This window comes from Scyliorhinus canicula, chromosome 1 (assembly GCF_902713615.1).
Source record: "Scyliorhinus canicula chromosome 1, sScyCan1.1, whole genome shotgun sequence".
In the NCBI taxonomy this organism is placed as follows: domain Eukaryota; kingdom Metazoa; phylum Chordata; class Chondrichthyes; order Carcharhiniformes; family Scyliorhinidae; genus Scyliorhinus; species Scyliorhinus canicula.
Window position 1 is genome coordinate 42,184,930 of NC_052146.1, and position 11,242 is coordinate 42,196,171.

Genomic DNA, 11,242 nt, shown 5'->3' on the forward strand with positions numbered 1-11,242 from the left:
GAGTTCAGGTTTTTGGAGGGTGGAAGATGGAGGAAAGCAATGTAATAGTCAAGTCAAGATGTAACGGAGACATGGATCAGGGTTTCAGCAGCAGATCATTGAGATGGGGGCGGAGATTGACAATATTGTACAGGTAGTACACAGTCTTGTTGGAGCTGATATATAGTCAGAAGCTCAGCTCAGGGTCAGATAGGCTATTGTCCCTGACAACATCACGGCTGTTGTACTGAAGATTTATGTTCCAGAACTAACAGTTCCCCTCAAACAAAAGCGAAAATGCTGGAAAATCTCAGCAAGTCTGGCAGCATCTGTAGCGAGAGAAAAGAGTTAACGTTTCGGGTCCGATGACTCTTTGTTCCCTCAAAGCTGTTCTGGTACAGCTACAACTCTAGTATCTTCTCAATAATGTGGAAAATTACCTAGGTGTGTCCTGTCCACAAAAAGTAGGACAATGCAGCCCCATCAGTCTACCTTCAATCATCTGTGAAGTGGCAGAAGGTGTCATTGACGGTGCTATCAAGCAACATTTGCTGAGCAATAAACAGCTCACTGATGCTCAATTTGGGTTCCACCAACACCACTCGGCTCCAGATTTCATTCTGGTCTTGATTCAAGCATGAAGAAAAGAGCTGAAGTCAAGAGGTGAGGTAAAAATCAATACTCTTGACATCAAAGCAGCATTTGACCAAGGATGATATCAAGGAGCCCTAGCAAAATGTAAGTCAGTGGGAATCAGGGAGACTCTCCATTGGATGGAGACATAGCTAACACAAGGGAAGATGGTTGTGGTGGTTGGATGCCGATCATCTCAACCTCAGGACAACACTGCAGGGGTTTCTCAGGGTAGTGTCCAAGGCCCAGCCATCTTCAGCTACTTTAACATAAACCTTCCTTCCATAATAAGGTTAGTAGTGGGAGTGTTTGCTTATGTTTGTATTGTGTTCATTCGCAATTCCCTCCGATACCAAAGTAGTCCATGCTTGCATGCATCAAGACCTGGACAATATTCAGGCTTGGTTTGGTAAGTTGCAAGCAACATTCAGGTAATGGATTATCTCCAACAAGGGCAATTAGGGATGGGCAATATGTGCTGACTCAGCCAGCCATGCTCACATCCTGTAAATAGAAAAATAGAAAATCTAATCATCTCCCCATGATGTTCAATGGCATTTACCCCCATTGCTGAATCCCCTAGCATCAACATTTTGGAATTTACCATTGATCAGAAACTTAACCCACTAAATAAATACTTCAGTCATATAAGCAGGTTAGAGGCTGTGAATTTTGCAGTGAATAACTCACCTCCTGACTCTCCAAAGCATGTCCACCAACTACAAGGCACAAGTCAGAAGTGTGATGAAATACTCTCCGATTGCCTGGATGAGTGCAACTCCAACAACACTCAAGAAGATTGACATTCTCCAGGACAAAACAGCTCACTTGATCAAAACTATTCACCATATTAAACATTTACTCCCTCCACCACTGTCAGTATAGTAGTAGTGTGTACCATATACATATACAAAATGCACTGCAGTATCTCTCAAGGCTCCTTTGGTGGCACCTTCAAATCCGCAACCCCTACCACCTAGAAGGATATGGGCAGCAATGAGGGCATGGGAACACCACCACCTGCAAGTTTCCCTCCAAGCCACTCCATCCTGACTTGGAACTAAATTGCCAATTCCCTAGAACTCCCTACCTATCAGCACTGTGAGTGTACTTATGCCACATGGCCTGCAGAGGTTCAAGCAGGCAGCTCACCCACCACTCGAAGGGTAATTAGGGATGACGAACAAATGCTGGCCTTGCTTGCAACTCTAACATTCCATGAATAACTTTTGTAAAAAGACACCAAGGTTCCAAATGGTCCATTGAGCCTCAGACAGTGGCCAGGGAGCAGGATGACATGAGTGACTAGGAACGGAGACAATGTTTTTGGTCTTGACATTTACTTGGATGAGATTTATGTGCATCATTACTTTTATATTGAACAACAGCATGAAAAATCAAGAGACGTGATGTTGAGGTAGAGGCAGGTGTTGTCAGCACACAAGTGGAACCTGGCATTATATTTTCAGATGAGGTCAGCAAAGCAGCATGTAGGTGAGAGGTAGGAGGGTTGCTGAGGATAGATTCCTGGGGGCACCATAGCTTAAAAAAGCAGGAATAGGAAGATAAGTCATTGCAGGTGATTTTCTGGCTACGACTGAATAGATAAGAATGAAACCAGACAAGGGAAGAACCACCCCATTCGATGATGATGGAGAGGAATTGAAGGAGGACAGTGTGTTCAAGCTGTCGACAGGTCGGCAAGGATGAAATGGATAGTTTACCACAGTCCCAGTTATTTGTCATTTTAATATGGGTTGTTTCAGTGTTGTGGCAGCAATGGAAACCTGAACGGAGGGATTCAACCATGGATTGTGGGAAAGATGGGCAAAGATTTGGACAGTAACAATATGTTTGTAGGGGAAAGGGAGGTTGGAGATGGGGGCTGTAGTTTACAAGAATAGAGGGGTCATGATGGGCTGTTTGAGGAGAGGGTGATAATGGTAGCTTTGAAAGAGAGCGTGACTGTCTAAGAAGTGGAAAGCATTAACAACATCTGTAATTGCCAAGTATCAATTATCCCTGATAATCAAACCAGGAGAATTGTATGCCATTCTATAACCAGCATGGAAATCTAATTTTCTTACACTGCAAAAACTGCAGAAGATCTTAGTGCTTCGGAAAAATGCCAGCACGAATGATTTGGGCCTGATCACTAGTACCCCAATGAATAATTGTGTACCTGATTTACCAAACATTACTCTGACCTTGACAACCAGATGTCTCATTTTCTGGTTAATCTCTGGTGGACATTGATGATTGATTGTACATCAGAGTTGTAAAGTTACATTCTTGCGGGTTATTTAGTAATTTTGCTTGTGATTTGAATACTCCAAATATGGGAGGAAAATTTCTTTAATTTATGTCCGATTTTATTTCCCTTCAGGTTATCGCAGACATGCGAGAAAAGCGATATGAAGATGAGGGAATTGGAAGTAGCTACATGTTCAGGGTAGACCACGATTCCATTATTGATGCCACAAAGTGTGGTAATTTTGCCAGATTTATCAACCATAGCTGTAATGTAAGTACTTATTTGTCAAAAGTATTCAAGTGTTGAAATTTTAAAATGCATCTTTTAATATGTAATGGATTTGACTTGAATGTTTATATATTATAATCTAGAAACTTTATCAAATGATCACTCATTTACTAATAGTTAACTCTGCCAAACTTTGAAATGTAAATAAAAAATCTTGAAAATACTCAGCAGACAAGGCAGCATCGGTCAAACTTTGATTTGCCGACTCCACAATCAGTTACTCTATGCAGATTTTTTTTTGAGACAGTAATAGATTGACACAACTTTGCAATTTTTTGCTATAATAGAAGTGACACAAGTAGTTGCATTTCTTGTAATAATCTACTGAAATGCAATTCACATGTCTAAGCTGCTGAGACCTAATTGGAACTTGCTTTCTGTGAAACCTGAACCATATATTTTACTTTGGTGTCATACAACAAAATTACTCCTTGAAGTCTGAGCTCAAGTTTAAATTTTAACTAAAAGTAAGAGGCTTTTACAACACATCTGGAATCAACTGAATTTACTTTTAAACTTGAATGTTTAACACAGCAATGATTTTTTTAGAAATTATTGGTGGATGTTCTCTTCATGTTGAGAGAATGATGTGGAGATGCTGGCGTTGGACTGAGGTGAGCACAATAAGAAGTCTTACAACACCAGGTTAAAGTCCAACATGTTTGGACTTCACCTGAGGAAGGAACAGCACTCCGAAAGCTAGTGTTTGAAACAAACATGTTGGACTTTAACCTGGTGTTGTAAGACTTCTTACTGTGTTGAGAGAATAGTATTGGGATTAAAGAAATACCTGCTAAAACTGAAAGGGTCTTCTACCTCCAATCTTGGCCTAGAAAGAAATCTTAGACACAAATTTATTTTTTTGAAAATGTTTTTATTTAGTTTTCATATTTTATATCCAACAATTTATAAATTACATCGCGCCAAAAACCAACACATCTATTCACAAGCGCGTATCTTCACAACTGTGGCTGTGACGGCATACATATTTTACATTCCACAAAAGGCCGTCACACGTATTTACAGGCAATAATTTACAATTTGGTTTGGCCCTTAGCTTGCCCTCGGACTGATCACTTGCGGCTTTGTCCCTCCTGCTTGTCCCTCGTGTTCCTTTTGAGTGTCTTCACCCCCCCCCCCCCCCCATCTCCTCCTTCCTTCCTCCCCTGCCCCCTTTTCTCCTCTTCCCCCCCTTCCTTTTCTAGACACAAACATGATGACAAAAAATTGCACTATCCTTCCTAACTGTGAATTATTTTTCTTATAAACAGCCTAATTGCTACGCAAAAGTTATCACAGTGGAATCGCAAAAGAAGATAGTGATTTACTCCAAACAGCAGATAAATGTGAACGAGGAGATCACATATGACTACAAATTCCCCATTGAAGATGTGAAAATTCCATGTCTGTGTGGTGCAGAACACTGTAGAGGAACCCTCAATTGAAAGGGTCTGATCCGAGATGCTCCATTTGAGAGCAGTAACCTAGATGTGGTTGCACTTGCCAAACCAACAATTCGCACTTCTGCTGAACCTAAGGCTAAAACGCACATCAGTGTTGGGACTGTATTTAGGATTCAGGTGCTCTTCCTCTGGAAAGAAAGGTGTTTACCACTTTGTGTCACAGTAAACTAGTACAGTACTAGTTCTTCCTCCCAGGTCCCCACGCAGTGGAGCAGGGTCCCCACTCTTCCTTTTGCCTAAGTGAATGCTGCTAAGTTTTCTTTTGAGTTCTTTTATACATTAAAAAAAGAGAAAATGCGAAGAAATGGCCATTGAATACTTGAAAAGGTTTATGGTTTGCAGCTGAAAAGACCTTTCTACGCAAGTAATTAAAGTAGCTGATGGGAATTTATGGCCTCAGCAGTAGCATCTTGTATGTTTAGCCTAAGTTTGGTGCTTTTTTAATGCTTTATTCCCCATATTTTCCTTTATATATTTTAATGTTAACAATTTTTTGCAAATTGTAGATACGCTGGCTTAGCAAATTTTTATTTTTGTGCTAATGCACTAGGGTTGGCCTATGGAGGCTTTGTGCACTATTCGCTTACAGACTTGCACGTGACTATTGGTAATCACCTTCTCTGTATAAAATTCCAGGGTTTTTTGTGCTCTAGTGGGTATCCCTAGCCAAGAGAGGTTCCTGTTGTTTATATTGTACAAAATAATTTCTATCTACAGGAAAAAAAACACAAAAAAACTTTCTAACCTCTGACAGAATTTTCACAACAAATTTCATTTATAATTTTTGTGAAGTTTTCAGGGATCATTTCAAACATGTAAACATTTAAAAAAAAGTTTTTTGAGCTCAATTTTCATCTTGTACATAGCGCACCCGGGTTTCTCCTCTCTGAACATTGTTTCTTGTGGAAACATCCTTTCAAATAAAATAATTTTGCTGGTTCCTTTGTACTTCAAAAGCTTGTAAATAATTTATTAAGAAAGTGAATATTGTAATTTGGGTTGTTGAAATACAACTCTGACTAGAGGAGGCAAATTTAAAAAGAAATGTTTAACAATGAGCTGGTAGCAATTTTTTCAGCTTGTGTCAAGCTTTGTATCATGTAAATTCTGTATAAATATTACCTCTATCAATTACCTAGATTTATTGGAAGCATTAAGGAATACAGTGAAAATGTTAAAAGGTCAGACTTTTTCATCTCTGATACCTGCTGTGCAAATTGTATTTATTTGGAGGAAGAAAGGAGTGTACAGAAATTAGAAAACAAAAGGCATCCCTTATGTGTGTGTTAGCCAAGCATAAACTGGATATCAAAGTTTTTTTAGTTCCTCCTTAATATCCACTGTAATTTTTTTTCTCAAAAACACTGTAAGGGACACTCGGTACCTAATAAAGGGTTATTATTTTAAAACCAGCTCATTTTGCTTGTTTTTCCTAATATTGTACAGATGCTGTTATTTTAACCCTTTCACTCATAGATACCAGGTTACCAGATTTTATTTGATTGTTCCCTGGACAATATATCCTCGTAAACCAATGTATGTACAGTAGCTCTCTGATCATCACTGTATTTAATCATTCTGGCACAAATAAATTATAATTTCTCATTGAAATCATTACTTATAAAAATATATTTATTCATAAACCTTAGATGTTTCTGTAGCTATCTTGTCACTTTTATCAGTCTTTAACACTTGACCGAACACAATTCCTTGATCACTTTGCTGGGAGCAAGTTGTCCTATGACTGGTTGTAACTAGGAAGAGGTGTGTGAAAGGGTTAAACCTGTAAGTGCTTTTTTTCTCTTCACGAAAGTGGGGTGTGGGGGACCCGGTGAATTTCAGAGGGGTCAAGATGTGAAAAGGTTTGAAAGAACAAGAAATACATCTGTTAGCTCTGGGGTTTTGTTTTATTACAGTTTCTGCTTTGGTGATGTAGGGATTATTTTATGCTTGCAAATTTCCAGATGGAATCAAATGAATTTTAGTGTTTTTGTTTTGTGCAAATAGAAACTGGTGTTGTCTCATTTTAATGAAAGTGAAACTGTTCTGTGGTTGTGTTTTACTTGTAAATATTTCTTCATATTTTTGTGAATTCATTACTATGTAACAATGTATGATAGTACCTTTTATAAAGCAATCCATAAATATACTGACCTTTTCTTACAGATAAACTGGATGTTGTCATTTATTCTTAAAAAGTTATTTTCTGTACATCAAGATTTGCACATATATTTGTTTTATTCCTCTGGCCTTGGGTTAAGTGATTTATTTTAATTCCCAGATTAAATACTTGAGCTGTTTGCTGTTTCCTTTGTGTAACAAAGAAGTGTAACAAAGTCTCTGCTACAGTTAGAAAAAACTATTCTATACTATATTGTAAATTTAAATGGCTGAAAATGTATAAATATCACTCATTAATTACATCATCAATAATGGTTGAGGCGGAAGATGAGTAACTGGGAAAATAGGGGAATATTACCTTTTATACAATTTCAGGGTGGACATCTTATGGTGCCAAATAAGAAATTTAAAGAAAATGTTACAAAGATTATTTTGATGCTTTAGCTGATGCACCACAGTCACAGACAGAGAAACGTGAGGACTTCAGTAATGTGAATTTTGGAATTAAAATGGAAGGAGTCTGTCTTAGGGGAGGTAATTTGTAAATTGCTTCCTACAGCCCTTTTCAAATTTCACCAGTAGATGGCAAAACACTGAATTTCAATTCTTTGATAATATTCCACACATTAAGGTTAGATTGAGCACACATGCTCCTGCAATCATCATCTTCCCCTTCCCCGTGGTTATATGCCATGTGAAATGAAATGAAAATCACTTATTGCCACAAGTAGGCTTCAAATGAAGTTACTGTGAAAAACCCTAGTCGCCACGTTCCGGCGCCTGTTTGGGGAGGCTGGTGCAGGAATTGAACTGCGCTGCTGGCCTTGCCTTGGTCTACTTTAAAAGCCAGCTCTTTAGCCCTGTGCTAAACCAGCCTCTAAAAGCTGCATTGCTGGGAGATTTCCTCTTACTTTTTTTTTGCTACATCTAACACTGAAAAAATCTAACCCCGTTCTCTTTTTCCTAATGTTAGAAATCAGATGGAATTTATTTGGAAAGAGAACTGTTTTTTCAACCAGTGCTGGTTTCTTGCCTTTAGTTTTGATTTACAGACTTCTTACGATCTTCATTTTCTCAAGACATCCAAAAGTGATGCAGACACGATGGGCCAAGTGGCTTCGTTGTTTGTCGTAAACATTCCGTGATTCTATGAAAAGTGTCTCTCAGCCATTAAATTATGCAAATAACCACTGTGTGCACACAGGAAGCTCCCATGACCGACAATGATTTAAATGACCAGTTTGTGTTTTTGGTGGTGTTGATGGACAGATACATGTTGGCCAGAACATTGGGAAATTTTCCCCGCTCTTTGAATATTGTTATGGGACCTTTCATGTCCTTATGAACAGTCCTTGGTATAACATTTTATTGGAAAGGTGGCACTTGTAATTCTTTACAGTTTGCAGTTTTCTGACTCAACATTGCACTATAACTGGCGAGCAATAGTGTTTTGTCCTGTCCCCCGTTTCCCCCCCCCCCCCCCCCAACCCTTTCCTTCTGACCAACAACCTCTGACCTCAAGTTTTCCTTCTGCTGCGTCCCTGAGTTTTTCACCCACATGCATCCAGCTCACAACTGTGATAATTACAATCTTTAGGTCTATCAGAAATCAATGCCAACTCTATCCCCAGCAAGGCCATGACAAGACTAGGTCTTTCTCAGAGCAGTAGGCTACAGTGAACACGCAAGGGGGAGAAGAACCAGGTTGAAACATTAGAGAGGAAATAAAAGTTGCACCACAAAGTAATGGAAGAGTCAAACAGCATTAGAATAAAAAGTAGTTCAAAAATAGTAGGATCAGACAGAGGATGAGTTCAGAGTCAGACTGCGTGTGCGTAAATGCACAGAGGGTGACAAATCAGGTTGGTGACCTGTAGGCATTGTAGTGCAGAGGCAATAACAAAAGCCCAGCTGAAAAAAGGGAGGAATAAGTGCAAAATATTCTACGTTACAATATATTTGGAAAAGATACTGGATGAAATTTAATGGTGTGTCCCTCCTACCATTTGTAGAACCAGTGGGTGTTCTGAGTTGCTATTCAAGAGGAGGCCCAATGTTACTCCAAGTTAATCGGGCACTTACCCGGGTCTCCCAGTGAATTAAATCCTCAGTAGGATGGAAAGTCCACCCATGAGAACTTAAAGCCAATCAAAGGTTGGCAGCTGTCCAGTAATGGCAGTGCCAACTGGAGTGGGGACCACTGCCAGTTTTGCACTGGGGCCTACCCAGTGGATCTGCGATGGATCATCTGAAAACAGGTCAGTCAACAGCAAACTCAGATGGTGACTTCCTGTAGTCTACAGCCTTCCCAACGCTGGGACACTTGATCGAAAACAGAGTTCCTGAGGACTGCAGGCAAACCAGGAGGGTTTGCCAGATGGCCTTCCTGGATGATAAGTCTCTTCCCCTGGCCCCTCTTACCCTCTCTCCCTCCTCCCCAGCCTGCTGCTGCTGCATCTACCAGTGGCAGCTGGATTAAGCCTCAGTTGATCTCTGGGTAGGAGGTCCACCCACATTTCAAACCTGAAAACCAATTACCGAGTTGCACCCCACGAGACTCCTGCACAACCTGCCTGGTTCTCATGGACTGCCTGGTGATATCACCCATTCCTATTCTGTCTCCACACTCCTAAGCGTCCCAGGTCCCAGGTTTGATTCCCAGCTTGGGTCACCGTCTGTGTGGAGTCTGCACGTTCTCCCCGTGTCTGCATTGGTTTCCTCCATGTGCTCCGGTTTCCTCCCACAAGTCATGCTTGTTAGATGAATTCGACATTTTGAATTTTCCCTCATTGGACCTGAACAGGCGCCGGAGTGTGGCGACTAGGGGATTTTCACAATAACTTCATAGCAGTGTTAATATATGAAATGAAAATCGTTTATTGTCACGAGTAGGCTTCAATGAAGTTACTGTGAAAAGCCCCTAGTTGCCACATTCCGGCGCCTGTCCGGGGAGGCTGGTACGGGAATCGAACCGTGCTGCTGGCCGGCTTGGTCTGCTTTAAAAGCCAGCGATTTAGCCGAGTGAGCTAAACCAGCCCCTTGTGACACTACTTGTGACACTAATAAAGATTATTATTAGCTGCGGTGTGACCACCTCTCTGAATGTGAATCCAGATGCCACTCAAGCTCAAGCTGCTGCGTCTGACAGCCCCTCCTGCACATATGGTTTTCTAGGCCATCAGCAGTCATAGAATCATAGAACGTACAGCGCAGAATGAGGCCATTCGGACCATCGAGTCGGCACCAGCCCTTAGAAAGGGCACCCTGCCTAAGCCCACACCTCCACCAATCCCCTTAACCCAGTAACTCCACCTAACCTTTTTTGGACACTATGGGCAATTTAGCTTGGTCAATCCACCCAGCCTGCACATCCCTGAACACTGGGAGGAAACCAGAGCACCCGGAGGAAACTCACGCAGACATGGGGAGAACGTGTTGACTCTGCACAGACAGCGACCCAAGCGGGAATCGAACCTGGGACCCTGGCGCAGTGGAGCAACAGCTCCAACCACTGCGAGACCCTGGAAATACACATTTCAGTAAACTAGCTATTTCTGTAAAAAGTCTTAATTTTTCAGAGCTGTAATGAGCCAATCTTTATCTTGCTCGTCATTGAGTCACTCATATCACTGGTATCAGCTGCTAACAGTGAGTAGTTAGTAGTCGTGAGTAATTTAACCTCTTTTGCTGACGGAATTTTCGACTGTGCAATGAGGAACAACACTGCCCAAAGCACAGCCATAGCACAGCATGCTTTCTAATGAAGCCACTGCAAAAACTTGCACCTAGACCAAAGGATAACCCGATAGATTTTATGGAGTGTTCTTTCAATAGCGGGGGGTAGCTAGATCATTACATTGGCTCCAAACAGCCCATCACAAGGCACCATTGCTAAAAACATTCAAGACTTGAATAGGCAACACTGCCCGATCGGGCCAGAGGAATGAATGGTAGAGCAGCTGAGCAGCAAGGCAAATTAGTCCAAATACTGTACTACTGTTCCAGAAACCGAAAGGATCAGTGTCTCCACCTTCCACATCTCACAGGATGCACATGACTCAGCTACCCTGCCACATCTTAACCTGACTTGTCTTAAGTCAATTTATTTTATTTTACTTGTATCACTTAATTTTTACTGGTCCCGACTTGCCCTTTTGTGTCTTACTCAAATCCAAGTTGCTATTTCTTTAAAATTAATATGCTTTTCCAATTTACAGCTAATTAAAGACACTCCCGAACAGCAGTTTCTTAACAATCAATGAACTTACTATTTGCCCTATGCACTGTCTTCCCATGTGAACCTAATTCGCTGCTCATTCAGTCTCCTGTTATCTGGTTGAAGATTGTTGCAAATGCTTCAGTCTGATCTTTTGCACTGATGTTTGGGCTCCTCCATCATTGATGATGGGAATATGGGTGGAGCCTCCTCCTTCAGTAAGTTGTTTAATTATTCACCACTGTTCATAACTGGATGTGGCAGGACTGCACAGCTTAGATCTGATCC

At 40.9% G+C, this 11,242-nt stretch overlaps 1 protein-coding gene across 3 annotated transcripts in view; it reads left to right on the forward strand.

Annotated features, from left to right (window-relative positions):
- setd1ba (SET domain containing 1B, histone lysine methyltransferase a) overlaps window positions 1-6,784 on the forward strand; it is a 202,779-nt gene extending 195,995 nt beyond the window's left edge. For 2 of the 3 annotated variants that reach the window (XM_038789594.1, XM_038789584.1), the window contains exons 18-19: window positions 2,999-3,136; window positions 4,426-6,784. In XM_038789594.1, coding sequence (XP_038645522.1) covers window positions 2,999-3,136; window positions 4,426-4,599 — 312 coding nt within the window. In that variant the 3' untranslated portion in view covers window positions 4,600-6,784. The remainder of the gene's footprint in view (window positions 1-2,998; window positions 3,137-4,425) is intronic. The other variant, XM_038789604.1, reaches the window with a different exon arrangement.
- Window positions 6,785-11,242: the final 4,458 nt, after the last annotated feature.